The sequence below is a fragment of the Bactrocera tryoni genome, chromosome 1, assembly GCF_016617805.1.
Source record: "Bactrocera tryoni isolate S06 chromosome 1, CSIRO_BtryS06_freeze2, whole genome shotgun sequence".
Taxonomy (NCBI): domain Eukaryota; kingdom Metazoa; phylum Arthropoda; class Insecta; order Diptera; family Tephritidae; genus Bactrocera; species Bactrocera tryoni.
The window spans coordinates 60,287,207-60,311,255 of NC_052499.1; the positions used below are offsets into that span (position 1 = coordinate 60,287,207).

Here is a 24,049-nt window from a genome sequence, read left to right on the forward strand (position 1 = left end):
CTGTGAGTGCTTGCTAATATCGTAAACGTGATTTATTTGTCTATGGCAGCCGTGCTTTCTGTTAGAGGCTCATGGATATTTGTGTATGTCTCGTGCAGGAGGCTTGATTTGATAATTGACTTTAAGAACTGTTTCGAGGATTGGAAGAAACGTTGGAACAAGGGGAATTACTTTGAAGGGGACGGTATAGAGTCTGAAGATTAAATTAAGAATTTTAGAACTATGAAGAAAGTCTTTTAATTTTTTGCTTGTAATAGTATGAGAGGTTTTTTTTCGATTCAGCACTATTAAAGTAAGACGCAAAAAGTTTATGTTAAAAGCAAAACAATTAATATGTAATGTCACAATGAAAGAAGTGAACTATGCCGTTAGGGATGAGATTGTTTGAAAGCAAAGGATTAAAAATAGATATTTTGAAGATATTTTTAATAACAAGAAAAGAGAAAATTGAACATGTGTTTAGTCGTTTATGGGGGATTAAACAAGTCTTAAGAATAGTTGTTTTTGTCAAGTTGATATCAAAGATTATTTGCATAAGCGAATTCGCTTACCAAGATAATAACTGGATAGTTGACTATGAGAACAAAAAAATTTGTATTCATAATTTTGCCAACGATTTTCTACCTGTTATCTGAGAACACACCTCAATAACTCGGTATAAGGGAATGTGGAACGGGATTTCAAACTCCTTACGTACAACTGCAACCGAAAGCACTGGTTTTCGGAAACTACAAAAGAACAGCTAGTACGACGAGGAGTGCCGTGTCGCAGTGGGGAGAAAACAGAGTGCCTACTTAGCAACGTTGCACTCGACCACAACACGTGCGGGATGGGATAGATACCGAGAGCTATAAAGGGAATCGCGACGCATTTGCAGATAAAAAGAAAGAGAGGCCGAAATGCGTCAGTGCGAGGATTTTAACAAGCTGACCAACAGGGGTAAAACTCTATAACTCTAACCGGAAAACTATAAGTGGGTGTGATAGTAAACAAGGGCAAGCAAAATATTTCCTGTCATCAAATAAACAGTCGTCGTCCTTGCGACTTGGCTCCTACGTCTCTGTTGACAGTCATAACTTCGAGGTCGTAGATAATTTCGTCTATCTTGTAACCAGCATTAACATCAACAACAATGTTAGCCTCGAAATCTAACGATGAATAAATCTTCCCAACAGCTGCTAATACGGACAAAAGTAGGTAGTTGAAAAGTAAAGTTCCGTTTCGATGAATAAAAACAAAACAAAGTCACTCGTTATTCCCGTTCTGCTTTATGGTACAGAGGCATGGACGATGACGAGACCGGATAAGTCGGTATTACAAGTTTTCAAGAGAAAGATTCTAGGGAAAATTTAAGGTTCTTTGCGCATTGGCTGTACGTGATGTATGACAGCATTGACATAGTTAAGCGAATTAGAGGATGGCGACTACACTAGCTGGGACATGTCGTCCGAATGGATTAAAACACTCCAGTTCTGAGAGTATCCGACGTAGTACCCGCTGGGGAAAACAGAGGAAGAGAAAGGCTTCTACTCCGTTGAAAAGACCAGGTGGAGAAGAGCCTGGCTACACCTAGAAGAACAACGACTGGCGCGCTGTTGTAAATTCGGCTATAACCGCGTAAGCGGTATCAACGCCAACAACGAAGAAAAACAACTTGATTAGCTCGCATGGTGTTGCCCCTAGGGCTAAGTTTTATATTTGTGTAAACCATTCGTTTCATTTAGTTTTAAATTACTGCTTAAGACGAAAAAGTTTAAAGATTTTAAAACATCGTCATTGTATATTTATGTGATCCTACTTGCAATTTATTGTATGGTTTTTATACACTTTCGTAATTCTGCGTATTTTTCTGCTGCTAATAGTCCGCTTGATCTTATTCAGTGCATTTTATGCTGCTACAGTCCTCACTATTCCAAGAATATCTCGTTATTGTTTCTTATACAACTCATCTTAATACAGATGTGTATGTGAGCGAACGTAGACAATTGTTTTTTTATAGTTCAGCAGCAGTAACACGGGTACAAGTAGTCGAATAAAGGCATCTGCAATAATCTAAGACATCTAAGTCAAACACTCGTCGTTGAGTTGTGTGGTTCATTGGAGTTCACGGTAAGTGCGTCTGCGAGATCCATCGAGTAGCTACATGTCTATATGTGTATGTAAGAAAATATATGAAATGCAGACACATATATAAACAGAAACTTGTAATAATTGGTGCATGTGTGTGCTTGCAATCCATTTGAATGTTAATTTTAAAAAATATCAAAAAAATGACAGAAATTGTAAGATGTTGCTGTGAAGGATTTGTACATTGAAAGGTGAGTAAATTAAAAATTATGTATGCAGATGTCGTAGTAGTGAGTATATATGCTATTTATATAAATATGTGTGTATTGATGTAAACGTGCTTACTTTGTTACAAGTACACGTTGTTTCCCTTTTTCGTAGAATGGAATAGCGCGATGATACAATTCAACGGGCACGTACAGTTGATATTTTGTCGGGTAACGAAATCACAAGTACGTGTATTCACACATGCATACATTTATACCTTACAAATGTGCTTGTGTACATGAGCAATTTTAATCCCATTACTTAGCCCATTAAGCCCGTGTACACGTGTTTATTTGCCAACAAGTAGGTGTTGAGCGCGTGTGGAGTAAAGTAGGTTGAAAATCCATGGATACATACTCATACGCACTGGCAAACACACAAGTGCGCACAAGATTTGGGCCACAATTTCTTCAATTTTTTGAAATGGATGTATGTGTGTGCAAGTTTGTGTTAAGGAACTTCGAATTCGAATAACTCTTCTCTTGAGATATGTGTAACTTGGTCTCAGATACTCATTTTAATTCTGTATATGTTTTTAAGTTACTAAAACATTTTTAACAGTTTAAAGGATTTGCTAGTTTATTTTTCCATAATTGTCACTTTCGCTATTGTGAATACTCGACAAAAGTAAACGCTTTTGGCATTAAAAGAATTCTCTAAGGACTAACTGCTGACTTCTTCACATTGGTGCGGATTATATCCGAATGTCTAAAATGTTTTGACAACAGCAAAAAGGTAAAGTGAAAAAACTCTTTGAAGCAAACTAGCATCAATAAGTTTCTAAACCCTCTTTGACGAATCACTTATATTTTCAAATAACTTCATATGATTGATATATAGTTTTATCGATACTATCGGATGAAAGGAAATCAAATGTGATGATGTACTTGTATTTGGTCAATTGAAGACTTCTCAGCTCCATGTCATAACATGAAATTGATTTACCGTCTGAAGGTTTCAGTAGTAGGCATCATCATAAATTGAGTCGTTAAACTGAGTTCACAATAGTTGACATAGTATCTTTCGAAACTATCTTTCTTCTAAAGAAGCATATTAAAATAGTAATCAGCAAACATACATTCTTATTGTCATACTCTGAGCAATTGTTTAGATAAGACTTTCATCAATTACTCTCCACTCTCTTCGAACAGCTGAGCCGAAAATCCACCGGCATCTCCTCCTGTGTTATTCTCTAAATAGTTACTATTATATGAGCTGACTCAGTTGCCAAGAATTTTCACTAATTATGCTATATATTTCAAACATATTCAGCAACTTACTTCCATACACTCTTTTAAATGAATTTAAACATTTGATCACATACTAAACCGCAGAGCTCTAAACGTAAATAACACTCAAAAGCCAACTGGAGAAAGGCAGAAGAAAATTAGTCAAAATTTTTGGCATAAAAAACTGTAATTACTTAGCTTATTTTCTTTTCCATTTATACAAATTATAATGAAATTTAATTTAAATTGGCTGAACCAGTGACAACAGAGCAATAAAAGTAGGACAAGGATACAGCGTAAGACAACAAGTAGAGCAAAGGGGAACCACAAATGAGGCATATAATTATTTAATTAACCGAAATAAGCTCGCCTCTATATCGCCCAAGTAGTATTTTGTGTTTCTGATGCTTTCCTCTCAGCTATAAAAAGGGGAGAAATTTTTAAATCCGAGAGCGAAAGCCAACATATTTCTTGGTATGCATGTATGTGTGAATGAATTCGCTTTAAAAAATGATGAATAGCGCAATATTTATGTTGACCTCAGATATGGCTGAAGTATGAGGGTTGTATGAACAACCCAACTAAAGTGGAGAGAACGATTTTCCATACTACATATTTACAACTCATATAGTTGCATAAAATCATATAAATATAAACGTATTTTAAATATTGTTGTAAGCATTGGCTATGAGTAAATTTAAGCTAGAAATATGATGAACAAAATTTTGTACACTTATAGGCATATAAAATCTTTATAAATGGCATCGAATTCTCATCAAAAAATACCCCCCTGAGTGACGCCATTCGATCCATTAAAATCTGGATCTGTGAGTGCAATCGATACCAAATGGGGCGGGCAAATCGAAGGTGCGAAATAACATCCAGCTAGAATGCAATTAATTGTAAAAAATCACAATTTATTTTGAAAACGTGACACTCAGATATAATCCAACAACCAAATAAAAATCCTTACTCATTGCCAGCTGAAAACGCTAGATTTATATTAAGCATAGATTCCATGACCTGCTCTACGTGTACCATTAATCTTACTCAGACATGATTGTTCAGATTTAAAGCCAGAAATCAGTGAGCACCAGCTATTCTTATATACAAAGAATACAGCGATGTCTCGTTCAATTCTTTCTTGTTTGTGTGCAGTAAATCTTCAAAATCCGGTTATAATGATGAGCTAAGGAATATAGATAATTTTAAACCTTAAGTGGTTGGTATTCAATTTAAGTACAATACTTTTCTTGTATGTTTTTTCTCAATTAAGTAGCTGAATTTTTTTAATTTAATTAAATCACCATTCAACTTAATGGCAGCAGAATGATGATTACCAATTATCCAGTGCAATTAGCATTTACATGGAGCGGATTCAAATAAGTCTTTGGTCCATCAGACTTTCAAGAGTATATCATTTTTATTATTAAATAGTGGTTTCTAGTTCTGAGATAGTGAGCTTCGCCAGTAAGTGGCAAGAAGATTTGGTTGAAACGGTATGATGTAAATACGAGTATATTAGAGTGTTCATTATTTCCCAAGCACTGAAGTTTTTGCTCTAAAAACGTGATAAACTTAAAAAAACTACCTACTTTTATAATATTTTTGATAGCTATGAACTGAATAAACTAGAACTTTTAAAACAGGATATTCCAATACAAAGTTTAGCGCTCTACAAAAAATAATTGATTGATTTTTACATAAAAATATTGTTTGAGCATTCGTACAGTTCACCCTGTCGGATGAGCAACATGGAATGTGTAACGCATTTTCTCAATACCTTTTGAAAAATCTTCAAAATTCAATTTTGATGTCCGTATGACGTAGTAGACTAGGGTGAGTAAAAAATTAGTGCTTTTTTCGCTTCATACTTTGAAAAACTGCTTGATACACCTCTAAGAAATGACCTGCAAGTATGAACTCTTAATTGTAACGGAAAGGTTCTCCGCCTAACGGTTTTCTATTTTTTATATTTTATGTATATATTTTTATTATTTGAAAACATATTTCGTTTGTTGGAGGAAGTTGAATGCTCTTCAAATAAGTCTATTACTTCATAACACCATAGCTTAAACTTAAAGCATTATTAATATAACTCATCTCTAGAGCTTTTGTTTCCATTTTCAGTGTTGACATTTTAATCCTATTAAAAAGTAGTAACAGTAATTAGGATTTAAGCCACTGCACACTGCACAACCAATTTTAGTATGAAGTTGAGCTCAGATTTTGTTTTGCTGATAAAACCAGACGTTTATTTTGGGGGTTTTGTTTAAAAACATTTATTACTCGTTTCAGGTTTATACCTCTTTATTGCAAAAGTTTTAAATCTAGTCATGCTTATTTTCCACAGAACCATAAAAATATTTACAAATTTATTTAAAGCTGCATTTCTCGCAGAATGTAAGTACGGCACACTGTGTTTTCATAATTGTGCATTTAGTAAGCAAACAACTGACTGATTTTCACATTAAATGTGGTCGTTACAAATTAAACTATTTTGTTGTAATTCCGACCGCAAACCAACTAACCACAGCTATTTAAAATCATAATTTGAATTTGCTAATGAGCGGCAAAGAACTAAAATTTGAAGCAAATATTTTTATGTAATTAGGAAAAATCCGAATTCATATAATGCAAGTACACACACACACATACACACAAACATACCTGTATTATGGAACACCCTTTTTAACGGAATATCGATTTAATTAATTTCATAATAACACAAAATACAGCGCTTAAGCAGTTAAGGGGTTATACAGAGTAAGAATTTAACAAGGTAGATTTTTTTATTTTACTTTTTTTTCTTAATGTACATATATTTAAGAATATACACTGAAAATTTCATATTGTTCCGTTACAGAGTTCTTGGAAGTACAATGCCAAACTTTAAACAAGCTTTTTTCAAAATGGTGGTTGCAAAATCGGTGGCCAACATTACTTGAAAACGGCTGAACCGATTAGTCTCAAATTTTAACACGAGCTTCTTAAGTATATATTTTTTTATTAATTAAATGAAGACTTTTTCTCACCGATAAATACTTTATTTTATCAAAAGTAAATTTAAGGTCGAAATTTTGTTCAAAAAGATTTCATAGGCAGGGCAGTATAAATACTTAACAGGAAAAAGTCTTACAGTGTGATATAACACGACCTTGGTGGCCAATCGACCGGCACAAAACGTGACTGAATTTGGCTCAGAAACGTCGGATCTTCTTGGAACTTTTCAAGTGCTTTTAGAGCAAAGCGATATCGCTTGGGAAGGTCCAGCGGCTTCAGCTCTTGCACAAGCTATATTTCGTATGCTTTAAATTTAAGATCTCGAGGCAAAATGCGCCGAGTCGTTCTATACGTCAGACCGAGTTACTGTGAACGGCGCCGAATCGACTCTCCACGATCTGTGTGTACACTCTCAGCTACGACTGCTATATTTTCTTCAATGTCATATCATGAGCAAACGTCCTAAATATGAATTTAGTTGACATCGCAAGTAAAATATAACGAAAGCAATTCAATTTAGTATAATTGAGAAAAAATAAATAGTTAGAGATTAATGAATAACCGTTCAGAATTAACAATTATCAACATGTTGTCCCCAGTGCATTGAATTGAATCTATATTCAGAAACCTAAATTAATAATATGAAAATAAAATTCTCTTTTATTAGAAGATAAATTAGCAAATCTTTACCTTTAGTGCGTTAAGAATTTCTTCTTATGGGTCGAAGGTGCTACAATTATAGAAGAAGAGAGTGGAGAGGGGAGAGGCTTTTAAAAAAATTAAAAGAAGGCAAGGAGAATTGTACAGAAAAATCAAAAAGTGCTAGGCTGCTGGATATCGCAGCCACACTTTCTCTTTCGATGGCAAAATGAACTGATGGCGAGAGAGACGTAGAGAATTTAAATTTAAAATAAAATGAAAGCAATTTTTGTCGACACAACCTTTACACTTTGTTTCCTCAAAGGAAAATGTTGATATTTATTAGCGAAACAGTTGGTTGTTAGCAGTCAAATTTGGTAGATCAATGATGAACCTGAATATTCTATCAAGCGAAAGCCAAAGTATCACTAAACCACATTTTTAATTATTCAATTCATTCAATTATTTCGAAGAATAAAAATAGCTTATTAACACTTCTGCATATCCAATCACGTTTTAGTTTAACTTTTCCAATCGAAAAGTTATCAGTGCCTAAAACATCTACTGCAAATTGAATTAAGCGCCGGCGAACACTATCACGTAGTCGAATAGCTTTTATTGTACAGCTTTCATAACCGAATTCAAATCGAAAAAACTCGAAAAATTTGGATTTTTATCTCACTTTTTTGTGAAATTGATTGCCTTCCATCACAGAGCACAATCCCTTATAAGCACTTGAAAGCTATTTCCCAATTTGTTTGTTTCATAGTTAAATTGCCGTTCGTGCAGCTGTTGCTGCGCTCGATTTATTGATTGCTTTATAACGCTTCTGATTGGTGATTGTTTTGCTATTTTATTAGAAGTGGATTATGTGTAAGCGTTGAAGTTTCGCTTAATTCGCTACTGCTGCTAATTGCCGCTTCGAAGCATTAATTGTTTTGTAGTTTGCCCAAACTTGGCGATAATTGTGATTTGCATGCCTTTCTGAGATACCCCATATAGCATTCGTTTAAGATTTAAACTTCGTGATCTACAATTTGTTACTTAAAAAAATCGCTGCAATTGAGCAGATATCTTTGGAAGACATTTAAAATACAAGTTTCTCTAAGAACTAAAGTTTGGTTTGATACTATTCTATTAGTCGGCTTAAATCACGATTTTAGATGCTATCGTAGTAAGTCTCATGTTGGACGTCTTCCATACATACAACTATCTAGTTTGATAAGAGGTTGGTATGAGTATGTTGCCTATATATACAATATAAAGCTATACATCATTTTCCAATACCGCAACGCATATATACAAAATATTTTTTGGTTAATTGCTATGTTCAAAGTACAATTCTCGAACAGTCTTCATACTTTCACCATCGGAATTTATTCCTATCTTTTGAGGTTTTGTTTTCAACCATTTACTTTAAGAAAGACATTTTTCATTGTAGCATACTTCTGAGTGACCGCATCTACCACTCCTCTTCCTATTACTACATAAAACATCAATTAGTTCTAGCATCCTAGGTAATAGTAAAACTCTGACTTTATTTCAGTAGCGAAGAAAGCTTCTTATAAACTCCGGAAGTCGATCGGAAGCGACCGAAAGCCTGCCAGACCATTCTTTTTTGGAGTAACACATCACAAATAGGAAACGAAATTATGGACTAAATATTTAGTGAAGAACTAAAGTTAATTAAATATATTTAGGTGTGGATTTGGTTAGTGAAAACGAAGGACTCCATACCATAATCTGCCGGAATTCTGGCAGTAAGGTTCAACTAATCTAAACTAAGCAACAACTAATATGAAATAAAAATCCAACATTTCGCCTCATGAAGACTCATTTTTCCATACTTCCATATCTAAATATTCGCTTTCCTTGGTATTTTCTGTACATTTTGTCAATCATTAGTTAGAGGACTAGAAGTTAGTCATTGAATTTAAAACTACAATATACATATGTGTTTTCACAGAAGAATTGTGTTATTGTCTCCGCTCTTCTTTTTGTTCCATTGGTAAATGCATCGATCGGTTAATTGAATGGAAACTTCCAAACTACATATCCTTTTCTTCTTTAATAGCGTAGATACCGTTATAACCGCGAATAGCCGAGTTAACAACAGCGCGCCAATGGTTCATCCTTTACGCTGTTTGGCGCCAGTTGAGGATTCCAAGTGCCTTCCCCTTTCTCTGTTTCCCCCGGCGGGTACTGCGTCGAGTACTTACAGAGCTGGAGTGTTTTCAACTCTACGAACGACATGATCTAGCCAGCACCGCCGCTGTCTCTTAATTCTCTAAACTATGTCAATGTCATCGTATAACTCGAACACCTCATCATCATCGAATGCGATATTCCCCGTTCTCAAACCACAAAGGACCATAAATCTTCCGCAGAACTTTTCTCTCGATAACTCGTAACGTCGACTCATCAGATGTTGTCATCGTCCATGCCTCTGCACCATATAGCAGGACGGGGATGATGAGTGACTTATAAAGTTAGGTCTTTGTTCGTCGAGGGAGGAATTTACCTCTTAATTGCCTACTTAGTCCGAAGTAGCACCTATTGGCATAAGTTATTCTGCATTGGATTTCGAGGCTGTTGTTGTTTTAAGTGTTACATATGACTGTCATCAGTGCCATGGTAGCCAAATCGCGAGTGCGACAACTGTTTGTTTGATGACAGGAAATATTTAGTCTTGCCCCCGCTCACTACCAGACCCATATGCTTTACTTCCTTATCCAGTCTGGAGAAAGCAGAGCTAACGGCGCGGATGTTGAGGCCAATGATATCAATATCATCGGCATAAGCCAGTAGCTGTATACTCTTATAGCAGATTGTAACTGCTCGATTATGTCCTGCAGCTTCAATTATTTTCTCCAGCAGTAGATTGAAAAATTCGCACGATAGCAAGTCACCTTGTCTAAAACTTCGTTTTGTATCCCAGAGCTTTTGGTATTGTTGAACGTAAGTTTACACAGCCGTATTAGTTGTGCGGGGGTACCAAATTCAGTCATAGCGGCATTAAAGTAGCTCCTTTTCGCGCTGACAAAAACAGCGATGAAAAGGTGACGTGTGTATCCTCTTTTCACTGGTCTTTTCCTAGATTTGGCGCGTGGTGAATAACTGATGGTTTGTTGCCACACTGATAAGGTCCAATCAGTTTGTTGACGGTGGGCTTTAATCTTTCACACAATATGCTCGTCAAGAACTTATATGCGATGTTGAGGAGGCTTATCCCATGGAAGTTTGCGCAGCTTGTGGGGTCTCCCTTTTTGTGGATTTCGCAGAGCACACTTAAATTCCAATCGTTGGGCATGCTTTCGCTCAACCATCTTTTACAAAGAATCTGATGCATGCTTCCTATCAGTTCTTCGCCGCCGTATTTGAATAGCTCGGCCGGCAATCCATCGGCCGTCACTGTCACTTATAAAACACATCAATCTGAATTTTTCCTCACTGAATTTTTCCTCACAATATATTGAGAGGATAAAGAAAACTGTGTCACTTCAACACATTTCTTTAGAGTAAGTACGGTTTTTCTCGAATGCATATATGTATCTTGCTTATATTGAAAGTTATGTTGAAGGAGATGAGCAGTGAAAGTCAAATATACTCTAATCGAGTGTCTGCGTTCATGAGCTCGTAATTTTATGTTAGCCCATGGCAGTATGGGTCACACTTTCTTATTATCTACTTTTAGGCGCTTGAATTACAACGTGTAGGGCGTGTTATGGTACAATGTTTATAGGAACAATTTCTTAACTTTTCGTCAAAAATAATAAAGAACCTAAATTATGTTAAATAATTTCAATCTCTATGTTTTGCATTATGTTGTTTACATACATATATCTATATGTATAATAAGTAGTATATATTATACATATTTATCGTTGTTCATATACTCATTGTTTTCTTTTAACTCAAAGCAGCAACTTTTGTGTTATCAGTTCATTATCTCTTCAACCAATCCGTAATATGTAATTATTTTCACATAGTCACTGACCACTTGAAATGATAACAGCGAAAGTAATTACTTTGCAAAAGCAATAATTGTAAATTGGCAATAAAGCAAACGTCAGGTTTATTAAAATTAAATAATATAAATTTAATCGAGAATGCCGCCCAACTCACATGGAAAATAACAACATTAGTTTGATTCTAATTTTATATACATACATGGGTAATTGCACATGTAGGTAAACTGGACTCCATGAAGTCAGCTGCGGACAATTGAATTAACTTATCAAAATAATTTACGAATAATTAAAAAGTTTCTTAGCTTAACGGTTCTGCTTAATACGAAAAATAATCGAGTTAAATATGGGTCTAAATACTAACGAAAATTTGTATTTTTGAGGTACAGGGATTGTCCGGATAGTAATAGGACTGAGTCGATTTAAAAAAATTTGATGAACCTATCGTTATAAATATCAAAATATCAATATCAAATCAGGGAAGACATTCTCCGGAATAGCCTTGAGAGCCGAGGTGCATGCTGCTTGGATCCTCTCTGTCGTCGCAAAATGGCGTGTGCCACTCGGAAGATTGCCTCTTTGTCTCGGGATCATACTCAAAGATCCATGAATCGACACCTGTGATTGATTACCTTATTGGAGAATTGGTGGGCACTTTCACGCATGTTCAAATTTCCTTGGAACACTTGCACTCGCCGCAATTTCTGGTCGTCAGTGAGCACTTTTGGGACCATCTTCGCGCTCCGTCACAATATCATGAACCACAAATTTTGATAGATTTAACATCTGTTCAATTAAACGAATACTTACATAGTCGACGGTCTGAGTTCAAAACTTTGCGCACACGAGTCACATTGCCGGTGTTTGTCGAAGTCACAGGTCTCCCAGCACGGTCTTCATCAACGACCTCTTCCCGGCCCTCCAAAAAGGACTGGTGCCACCGAAACATACCACTTCTTGCTAAAGCAACAGCTTAATCATATCATACGTTTCTGTCGCAGATTTACCGCTTTTCCCACAAAATTTAATAGCTCTAACGAACGCTGCATTTTCGGCTTGCACCACACACACAAACACGTCACGTGAAAATTTTTGTTCTGTCTTTCCCGGTGTTCGAAGACAACTTTACTAGCCGCTCGTTCGTTAGCTAGTAACGCCTTCTACCGAATCATAATAAAAGAAATTAATTATTGTGATAAAGGCTAAATAAGCGCACTTTCTTTTGCTCAGGGGTTAAACATTGCACCAAAAATGAATTGAAATCATCCAAATTGCACTGGATAAAAAAAATCGAACTGTGAAACACGTGTGGACCGAATTTCCATCTGCGCATCGATGCTGAATCACAATTGATCCATATCTGGGTGAGCTACTGGTGAAAATATTGGTCACTTACGACAAAGTCAAGTGAAAAGGATCATAGTCAAATCATGGGAATCCCACCAAGTAGGGATGAACAAGGAATCATGTACTGTGAGCTGCTCCCCTACGGCGAAAATCTTAATACGAACGTGTATCGTCAAGTCTCAATGTAGCAATCGAACAGAAACGGCCAGCTTTGACCGATTGTAGAGGGATTGTGTCTATCGGAAAATTACAAAAAATTGCTGGAGAATTCAAATATTTCGATGAAAAAGTAATCATACCACTTTTCACCGATCTGAAAGTACTATTTGAGATTTATGTAATATTATTCCATCTTGTAAGGCGTTATAAAAAGTTATACATATATCTTTTTTGTCATTGAATATTAATCGTTTTTCAAAAACGTATGGCGGAATGTCGGATCAGTTCATAATGGAGTAAAATCTAGCACTGGAAGACTAAAAATCTTGAAGATAACTCTTCACTAAACCTTCAAATACAATTTTTTTTTGTCATAAAATATATTTATTTCATAAAGATTATGGTTTTGAAGTACATAGATAAATCGTTGATTAAATTAAGGACATTTGGCAATGTTCTTCTTTTTAGGTCACACATCTTTTAGCATAACTGAGGCAGCGCTTCGTACAACAATCATCGGCCAAATTGCAAAAGTCGCCAACTTTGCCACATTCTGTGTTGCGCGAGGGCGGCTGAAAAATAGAATGAATAAATATGTCATTAAGAAATACGACGATTCCATAGGTGCAAAAATAAATGAAAATTTTCCGATAGGAAACATAAAAATGTTGCAGCAACAGCATACATACGACAGAAATGTAACCAATATAATAAAAAAATCAATATAAGCTCAGGGCTGCTCAACTAAAAAGTTTTTTTACTGTAATTAAATGAAATTCACGCAAATTGGCAATCAATTTTACCTCATCCACTGACATCAACTGCGCCGCAGCAGCCGCAACTTTATCGCCAGACGCCACCGCACTTGTTTCGTCCTTGTAGACTTCGTTCACGACCAACTCAGCTGCCACTGCAACTGTTGCCTGTTGGCTTGGCAACTCCGCCGCTTGTGGCACTGTCACCGATGCCTTCGGCAAACTTTTTGCATGCTGCACGTTCCACAAATGTAATTTTATAAGCACATACATACATGATGTTGTTTTTGTATTATATATGTGCATACACGTCCGCAATTTCATAACAACATTCATTAAATGCGTGTTGGAAGCAACAAACCGCCGCGGATGTTGGGGGTTGGTATGGGCGAAAGCATGAAAGAAGAGATTAATTACATTTATGCTCAGTAATTTGGAAATTCTTCTTGTAAATTTGCGATATTGAAGCAACTAAGAACTACTATGCATATACATGTACACACATATGAGTGGGTGATCATAGGCATGCATACCCACTGACAAATACAAGAGCAACGACTAGCTAGTGGAATGACTATTGATTGTTTTAAACGACTTTAAGCTGAGCACTGAGTAGAAAGTAACAACAAAAATTGTATAACTCTCATTTTTCCAAAGCATTCTTATTAGCTTACTGCATTTCTTATCAGCTTACTATATTTCACCAAAGTTCCTTCTTTGCTTCCAATATTTCGAATTTTCACCTCTGAAACGCTTACAACTTTGCTTTAACTCATGAAATAGTTTGACGAATCTTTACTATTCTAGCTTAGTTTTTAGCTTAGTTAGATGACTTCAGCAACTCGGTATAAGGAAACTGTTGGGCGGAACTTCAAGCTCCTTACATACAGCTGCAAACGAAACCATTGGTTTTCGTAAAGGTCAGTTGATTCGATGAAAACTGTCGTGTCGCAGTGGAGAGAAGGCAGACAGCCTACCTCGCACTGTAGCGATCGAACACAATACGATCGAGGTGGGACAAAGATTTGATAGGGGATGCGTCTCCCATTTGCAGAGGAAAAAAGAAATAGGCCTAAATGCGGGAGTAAGCTGGCCAACAAGTCACTGTTGACTGTCGCAACTTTGAAATCGTAGATAGTTTCGTCCATCTTGGAACAAGCATCTACATTATCAAGAATATCAACCTTGAAATGCAACGCAGAATCACTCTTGCCAACAGGTGTTTCTCTCTTTCTTTTCGACGAAGGAAGACCAAACTCCACAATTCCCTTCCTGCTATCATGCGAAGGCATAGATAATGTCAGCATCTAATGAGTCGGCCTTAGGAGTGAACGAGAGAAATGTTTTGCGAAATATTTATGGTCCTTTGCGCATTGCCAACGGTGTTTACCACAATCGATGGAACGATAAGAGATATACGGCGACATTGATATAGTTCAGCGCATCAAGAGAAAACGGCTGCGCTGGCTAGATCATGTTGTCAGTTGGAAAAGAACGCTCCAACTTTGAAGGTTTTCCAATCAGTACCCGCCGGCAGAATCAGAGGAAGAGGAGACCTCCGCTCCGTTGGAGAGAAATATTGCTATTAACTTGGCTATAACCACGTAAGCGGTGTCTACTCCAGTAAAGAAGGAGGATAAGGTGATTTCAGCGAGCACGCACTCGGATAAGAGCTTGGTATTGTGCCTCTCCTTTAAGAATCTTATTCTTGATATAGTAGAGATTTCTAAAATTCTCATTTTCTAGCTTTGCTGAGTCCAACATTCATATAGAAATCTGTAATAGGTTACCGGGGTGAAACCCTAGATGTCAACTTTATTCCGATAATTTACAATCTGTTCACAAACAATATCTATTTTTTGGCTGATAACATTTTCGACAAGTTTAAACTTCAATTTGTGATTCTCTTATTTTGACCGAAGTTAACTTTAACTTTCTAGCTTAGTGGCCATCAGTATACGTACTATTCCACCGCATATCACATGATTTAACTTTCTATACCAGCATAATTTGATTTTTCAGTCCCAACTCTTACCACTTAGAAGACTACATATATTTATTTACTATCCTCTTGTCGATTTCACAAAGTATTTCTCGTAAATTTTACGCGATTATGAACAGAACAAAACGTTAACTTCGGTTTCAACGAATCTATCTTACCCTTCACAAAGGTTCCTTACAAGGACTTGACTTTGATCGTTCATTTTGTATGACAGCTATACGCTAAAGTAATCTGATGTAAAAACTTTCTTCGAAGATTGCACCATTGTCTTAGAATAATCCGTGCCGAATTTCGTGAAGATGTCTGGCTAAATGGCAAAATCGACTCAGCTTGTCGTGCTGATCATTTATGTATATATTTTATAGGGTCTCCGAAGTTTCCTATGGCGTGTTATAAATTTCAGGGCAGACTTAATATAATCTCTCTCTCTCTCTACGTTTGAAACTAGCTCTTGTAAAGAAAAATTAAGCAAACTACATTCATACCCATAATATGTGGATAACTATTTCAAGTATTCTAATAACTTTTTGGTCTATCTTCATATATTTAGAACGAAATATTGGATTTAAGCCAGTGGTGCGTTCGATTCGCCACCCAACAAGCTTGAGCGAAGCTACAACAGCTAATAGTATGAATATATAAGTACGCAAACTATTATGGTTCTTTGAGAGCCTACCATTACACACAACAATACCAACAACAATTGCAAAAACGTTGTTTTCGTTATGCTCATCATATTGGCTATCACTCCACTTCAAGTTAATTCACTCCTATAAACTTTCGTTTTAATTACAACACGATTTAAATTAAAGGCAATTAACTGTACACTCTTGTCACTTTCAATTTCTGAACTGTGTCGATAAGGGCCAATTTACTGCTTATTATATGTTCGCTGGCGAAAATTTTCACTTTATCTTTACAAATGTAAATAAGAAAGTTTAATTCTGTAGACGATGTCAACAGTGCCCTTTTACAATCGTCAATATAAGAAGACGAGGCACAATTTTATCGCTCTGACACATTTTCCAGATTTTTTGTTTATCAACAAACTTGCGAAATTTCTCACTTCTTCAACCACTTATACGTATCTTACTTGGTGTCCACTTGAAATTTTATTTTATTGTGTTTATTCGCCATGTGCTAATTCTTAAGAAGTAGTTCGGTATTTGTTAATAAATCTGACTTACTTCCTGAATAATGCTGAATTGCATAAATTTAAATTGAAGTTTTAACGGTACGAGTATTACATTTTTTTGATGAGAATGAGTTTGAAAGAACTGATGGGATTAGATTGACATTCTGTGGAAAGTAAGCATGGCTGTGTTCGACTTCTATAAATTTTTGAACCAAACCTAATTGGGCTCAATATTTAGTAGTAATTCTAAAAACATTTGTCATTTGTTAGAGAATTTGCGTCACGACTATTATTTGATTACTGTAGCTATTAGCACCTTTTTCTCAGTTTTACTTCATAAAAAAGACAGTGCCCTACAAAATATAGTCTAAACTGAACGCTAATGATTTATTAGAAATTGCAGGGCGGTATCGCGTCCAACTTTCAAAAATTGTAAAATAAACCGAAACCCGAGCAGTCACAGGAGATTAAGTCGAAGTTTGTTTGAACATATATTTTAAATGATTTGATCGGAGCTTATGGGCAAACGCTAAAGTTCTTTGAAACCGACCTGGAACATTAAAGCATCCATTCATAAAAATTATGTTTACAATTAGAACAATAAAAGTGTATGAGATATTGCGGAAGTTTAATTTTTGGTATCATACTACCTTGTATTACATTATGTTATATGAAGGTAAAATTGAACTCAAAAGAGGCCTGTGAAAAGTGGCTGTCCGAGTTCTTCGCAAATAAAGAGGGGGGGTTTCTACGAGGAGGGGTTTCTACGAAGGGGGTATTATGAACTAGCCGTCTAGATGAAAATAGATTATCGAACGAAACGGCGCATATTTTAACTAAATCTGATCACTGCACTTTTTATAAAGCATTGAATAAAGACAAAAAAGCGGAAGATGTTTGACAACCTTATAAAAATTATTCAGGAGATTTGACAGCGTAGTAACGGAACGTTCGTATAGAGACTAATAATGAAATTCACATCGGACCACTATAGCATATAGCTGTCATACAAAGCGTTCGATCAAAATCCGGTCCCCATGGAGAACCTGTGGTGCAAATAGTGCTTTAAAAAATAATTTAAATAACATTTTGAATTTTTTTCTTTGTTTTATAATCTCAAATAAGATACGGAATTAAAAAATTTAAAAATAGCAACTTTTTAATCCCACATACATGATGAATGCGTTATACAGTCACCCGGAAGTTCGAAAATCTTTATATTAGGTATATGAGGGCTAAGGGAAGTATTGACCCGAGTCAACAGACATTCTACTATCAGAAAGTAATTCTCTCTAAATTTCAATTATACTACAGTAGTATATCTCACACATTGATCGATATTTTCGGTAAAAAGTCAACTATAAGCACTGGGTTTACATATTCAGTTCCTAGGGGCTTGAACAGTTTAGGTTCGATTTGGGGAATTTTTATTCATAAGCTGGCTCACGCCAGTGGCACTATTTGTGCAAACTTTTATTCCGTTTTTATTTAATATTCCTGATTTGCATACTGGAAACTGAAAGTTTCAAATGGAATTTAAAAAACGTCATATATTTCCCATAGGCATGGCTGTAGCCCGATTTCGCCAATTTCAGACGAATGTCACGTGGGTTCCCGGCTTTACCCGGCTTTATTAAAGTCCCCTCATACCATCTCGGAGGTATAATTTGATGATCGATCTGTCGTATATACAAGGTCTGTCGCGAAAGAAACAGTAACAGTAAACAAAAAAAATTAATATTTTTCAAAAGTTATATTTTTTTATTCAAATTAGTTTCCTTGTGCTTCTATACAGCATTTAGCCCGGTCAATTGGCATTTCAAATGAGTGTTTAAGGTTATTTTTCGGAATGCTCTTGAGAATATCGGTCGTCGCCTTTTGGATAGCTGAAATGTCCTGAAACTAGTGTCCTTTCATAGGCAAATGAAGTTTTCCAAATAGGCAAAAATTAATAGTTAATATGGAGTTTTTTGTCAAAAAATCAGTGACAAGCGTCGACCGATGACACGGCGCATTATCGTGCAACAGGCGCCAGAACCCTGCCTCACAGTATTGTGGTCGAGCACGACGAATACGTGACAAAAGACGCTTCATAACACCAAGGTAAAACACAGCATTAATCGTTTGGCCAGGTGGGATGAACTCTCGGTGTACAATACCCTCGGAATCGTAAAAACAAATCAGCATTGTCTTTATTTTTGACTTCTGAAGACGACCGACTTCTGACCGGAATCGCTTAAACCACTCATGCACATTACTACAAGATAGGCACTCATCACAATAAACCTTTTTCATCATTTGAAATGTTTCAAAACGTAAACGTTTCCCAAGTTTAAAACAAAATTTAATATTTGCTCTTTGTTCAAAATGCATTTTACGACCGATGACCAAAAGCTGCTGTCACTTTTTGATCGATAACATCAATTGTAGTTATCCAATTGTCTTAAAATTTTTACGAAACATCAACAAGAGATCAAACTTTTTATTTCATATACCCACCAATAGGTGGTGCCACCAGAAACATTTATATTTAAAAAGTTCTGTTTCTTTTGCGACAGACCTTGTAGTTATTAATTTATCGGACTTTTAGTAGTTTTCATCCATTTTCAAAGTTCTTATAATATATGCGCGATATCGAACTCGATGCGAAAAGAATTTTCAATTGAAAATAATTATGCGATTATTGATACCGTCGATAACCTGCTTTGCCATAAGTAACCTCTTTATCAATATTGATGCAAAAAACAGGGTGTGCACAGGATACATCAGTATCTGCGTTAGTGTATGTTGCTTGTTCGTATAATTTGTTTTCGATATGGTTTCAATGAGTTCAACGTAAGTTCTGCCGATCGAACCGGCAAATTTTATGATCGAAAAGGATTCAATGATTAGACCCATAGATTTTTTAAACTCTTTTATGCTGTAAAAATGCGCTTTTACTTGCTTTACATATATATTTTTGACTTTTGAAATTTTTGTACCTTAAATGGACTTGAATAATATTCATTATAGTATTTTGGAAAACGAGAATTTTATTTCTGGTCTTAAAAACTAAGCCTAAAACTAAATCATGCAGTTGTTCATTTATTTTAATTGACAAACTGCAACTCTTTATATGTATGTATGTATCTCAATTTATTCTAAGTATTACCAGCAACCGTTACATGTTGCGAGAGTATAAAATAAGTGGTTAATTGGATCGTCGTGTCTCTGCCATGTAATATTTTCGAGAGTGACGAGAGTGTAAATGAGAAAAACCCAAAATTTGTAAATTGCGCTGCTGTCACTCAGTTGTTCAACAGTAATAATAGTTAATTGATATTTTGCATATTCATACTAAAAACTTTTACGACGCCATAAAGGCTAATCGTTTCTTAAAATAAATAAAAATGATACTTGGCCGCGCTGCAAGAGGGCCCTATGTAACGCACTGGTGTAAGAAACCATGGCAGCGTTGGGTGCAGCACTCTTCGTGGCGATAACACTGAATGTAAGAACAAAGTAAAACAACGATAAGGCCACAATTAGTATATGTATGTTCGTGGGTGTGTTGACATGTAAACTGGTCTTGTCTTACCTTGTCGCCAATTGCTTTACACTGACTCGTTGTTGTTTTTAGCGGCTCACCATCAGCTGTAGCAGCTTTCTCATTTTCTGCTTTCACATTTGGCGCAGCCTCAGTTGATACAGATTCTTTTGGCGCAGCCTCAGTTAATTGAGATTCTTTTGGTGCGTCTTGGTCCGTTTCTGTTTGCTGTTCCAACTGCTTCGGCTTCGGGTTTCGCGGCGCATCTTGCGGTTGTAAAACAAAGAATATGAAATCTGGCCCATTTAGAGTGTCTGCATCGCCGCTGCGCGTTTGAACCGCCGCGAAACGTTCTTGCAAAACTGGCTCCACCGTTCCAACGCCCCACTCACGCCTGGCGTTGAGCAAATTTTTCAATGTTAGTTTAGATTTTCCTGCAATGCCACTGGCGCTTTGCGATTGCGTGAGCGCGTTCTCATGCACCATGTTGACCTCAGCTAAACTTTCTAGCAATTCCTCGAATGTCATGCTGGGACGCTCGTAAAGTGGACCGGGGCGCCGCTTGCCAATGCAACGGTACGAGTAGCTTAAACAAGTATTTGAACAGCATTCCCAATGCTCTTGACACTAGAATAAAATTTATAAGTAATTATTTTTGTAGATGCTTTTCAAAGGCCAAATAGTGTAAATTTCCACTTACATATTCATTGTATTCGGCGCATTTCCTTTGCGCTCCCAAGGTGTTATCACAAATCGCCAAGCACAATAAAACAAAGAAAAGAAATTTTACAGAATCACTCGTATTAAACATGTTTACTGTTGTAAAGCCGGCATTCAACTGATGCACAAAGCAGCCGCTCCGCTTAAGTTATCGAAGCGCTTAGCTGAAACTGCTGGCAGGGTTGCCGCATGACTTTCAACTGGCTTTGGAATAAACTTGAAATATTTGACTTGAGTGGCGAGAACGGAAGAACATATGTCAAAATTGTCAAAGACAAAGACAAAAAATTTTCTGACTCAAATATTTAAGACTTCTCAAGTGTAGAAGTTAGCTTAAATCCTCGGCACATATATGTTATGTGTTCGAACTCCAAAACTGTTTTACCGAAATAGTTTGCTTCACTTTCGCACTAATTTCGATACCATATTTAATTACAATCCTTCTAAAAGATACTTAAAAAATCGGAACAAGGCTTTGATATGTTGAAGTCATCAAAATTATGATTTTTTTGAAGATATAGTGAATAGTTAAAATATGATTTTAATGGGTAATTCTTTCGAGATTCCTTACTTTTTTAAAGAAAAAAACAGAAACTTCAAATTTAGTGCGAAATGTTTTTATCATACGAAAGAACAATCTTCGGTATTTATTTTTTGAAGATTATTTTTTTTGAATGTTGGCCGCGGCTATGTCTCAGATTGTTCATTCTTTGAGTGCAATTTGAGGCTACAATTTCAGACACTAAGTAGTCGGTTATCATGGCTCGATAACGATCGCCATTGACGGTTGATTCCACCGGCCCACAAACCACACGAAATCGTTGTTTTTTTCTGAATGAAAAGGTAGTTCTTTAATGGGCCTCATCGCTGAACTAAATTTCAGCCGAAAACGTCGGATCTTCATAAAACTCTTCAAGAGCCCGTAGAATAAAGCGATGTCGTCTTGGAAGGTCGAACGGCTTCAGTTCTTGCACTAGCTATATTTTGTACGCTTTTAATTTAAGATCTCAACGTAAAATTTGCCAAGTCGTTCCGTACGTCAGTCCGAGTTGCTGTGAACGGCGGCGAATCGACTCTCCATGATCTTCGTGTGCACTCTCAGCTACGGCTGCTACATTTTCTTCAATGCGTGGTGGACGTGGTCCATTCGGTCGAATATTCTCCACTAATAAATGATGAGTCTCAAGATAAGTGAAGGTGTTGTGAATAGTAAGTTCAATAGGCCGTTTATGTTGAGCATAAGGTGAGCGAAGCGCGCGAAAAACATTCTTTGAAGAATGTGAATTTTCGCAATAAAGTTGGCCCATTTGTAAACTTTGTTCAGGCATAAGTCTTTCCATGATGAAATGCCAAACAATATTGAACAAAAGGAACAAGACACCTTGACACGACTCAACCGTGATATGCCAAAAAGGCCATTGTAAAAAGTACCTTTACTTGGCTCACCCGCTATAATAAAGAGTTCTCATAAACAACCTCCACGAAAAGTCGGCGATCTGTTCCTTGGCTTACAGTTATTATTATTATCTCACTTAATGTACTATCCTTTGATGCCAGTTCAAAAAGCGCCACATATAGTTATATCTAACGACTGGTGAAAAATACCAATACCCTGATTTGAGGTCAGTTTTTAAAGAGTGCAATTTATACTTTATATATACTTGAGTCTACTTGTATACTCATACAAACTTCTTTATATTGTAATTTTAGTAAAAATTCTCGGATACTAGGCCAACCCATTAGCAGCAGCCGCATTCAGCGACTCTATAACCAGTTCAATATCTCTTCTTTAGCGAGTTTATTTAACATTTATTATATTATTTGAGTGAAATTGCCATCAGCCATGGCTGATCTGCAAACAGATCACGTCAAACTAAAAAATATGGCAAGTAAACTTTAAATAGCCACCAAAACTGTAAACAAACCAAAAGGTGGAGGTGTCTACGCCAGTACAGAAGAAATATATACACTTTGGTTACCTCCGACGTTTCCTTAGATGTTACAAACTCCGTGGCAAAGATAATATACAGTATTCAGGGTATACTTGTATAACAGCGAGCGAAGCTTTAATTAGTAATAATTCACGTTGATGAATGTCAAACAAGTTATTTGCGATATCGACAGAATTCAAAGAAAAAACAAAAATTGTTTGCCTCACAAAAAGTTCTTTAAAAAATCTATCAAATACTAAGTACTAATCATGCAATTGGCAACTCAAAGTCAAGCAAATCAGAGAACTAAAACAAAACAAATAAATAAACTTTTGTTTTGCTAATTTTTTCGTACTTCCCATCGATTGTTGCACTTTTTTCCTAATTAAATATACATATGGAAATATCTACATATGCGTACATACAAACATACATACATATGTATGTGCACAAATTAATCTCAGCCTAGAGAAGCGATTAAACAAAACACAAAAACACTGAAAAGAAATTAAATTGTAGTAGAAATTGTTCTTTTTTTTTGTTTTGTTAAAACGAGAATTTGTTGACTAATAACCTGTAAACAACGGCAATGTCTGACTGCGGGATTTACGGAAATTACGATGCAAAGTTTGCCAAAAAACTCAGACTTTTGACAAAACCAAAATAAGCGTGCTTTAATTTATTTTTTAGTTAAAAATTTTATAAGTCAGAAAAAAACATTGTGCCATACGAGGTTAGCAAAGCGCTCCAGTAGTTAAGGTCTACCAGATTTGAGCACTTTTCGAATAATAATGAGAATATCAAGAAATAATCCATCAAAGGACTTTTAATAGGAGTTGCTTATCAGTTACCGTAATTACTTTTTCTATATATATATAGAAGAGTTTTAATTTATTTTTTCAAAGATTTAACCTTCAAAAGTCGCTTATATAAATTTGGTAGCTGTCGTATTATTACTGCGAGAATTGTATCATTTTGAGTGAAGCAACTTTTGATATTGGTAAAGAATGGATGCGAAAACAACCATCAAGGATTGGTATGATAAGTTTAAACGTGGTAAAAGTAGCATCGAAGACGGTGAACGCAATAGACGCCTAATAAAGATTGTTACCGACAAAACATCACAAAAATCCACAAAATAATTTTAAATAAATATTATGTGAAGATAACAAGCACTCTAAAGATATTAACTGAACGGGTACATCATATTATTCACCAATGTTTAGTTACAAGAGGGCTATATGCTTTCGACCAAAAACAATTACGAGTTCGTGATTCGTTGCAGTGTTTAGAAATGTTCA

The 24,049-nt window shown here is 35.9% G+C and overlaps 2 protein-coding genes across 3 annotated transcripts in view; one reads left to right on the forward strand and one right to left on the reverse strand.

Annotated features, from left to right (window-relative positions):
* The window catches only part of LOC120766241 (membrane alanyl aminopeptidase), a 107,197-nt gene that overhangs the window by 50,657 nt on the left and 32,491 nt on the right, over positions 1–24,049 (forward strand). The window lies entirely within an intron of this gene.
* On the reverse strand, positions 19,584–20,943 carry LOC120766242. The gene is made up of 3 exons (XM_040091625.1): positions 20,798–20,943; positions 20,149–20,724; positions 19,584–20,055 (listed from the first exon to the last, which is right to left on the reverse strand). The coding sequence occupies exons 1-3, from the start codon at positions 20,906–20,908 to the stop codon at positions 19,990–19,992; spliced, it is 753 nt and encodes a 250-aa protein (XP_039947559.1). The 5' UTR covers positions 20,909–20,943; the 3' UTR covers positions 19,584–19,989.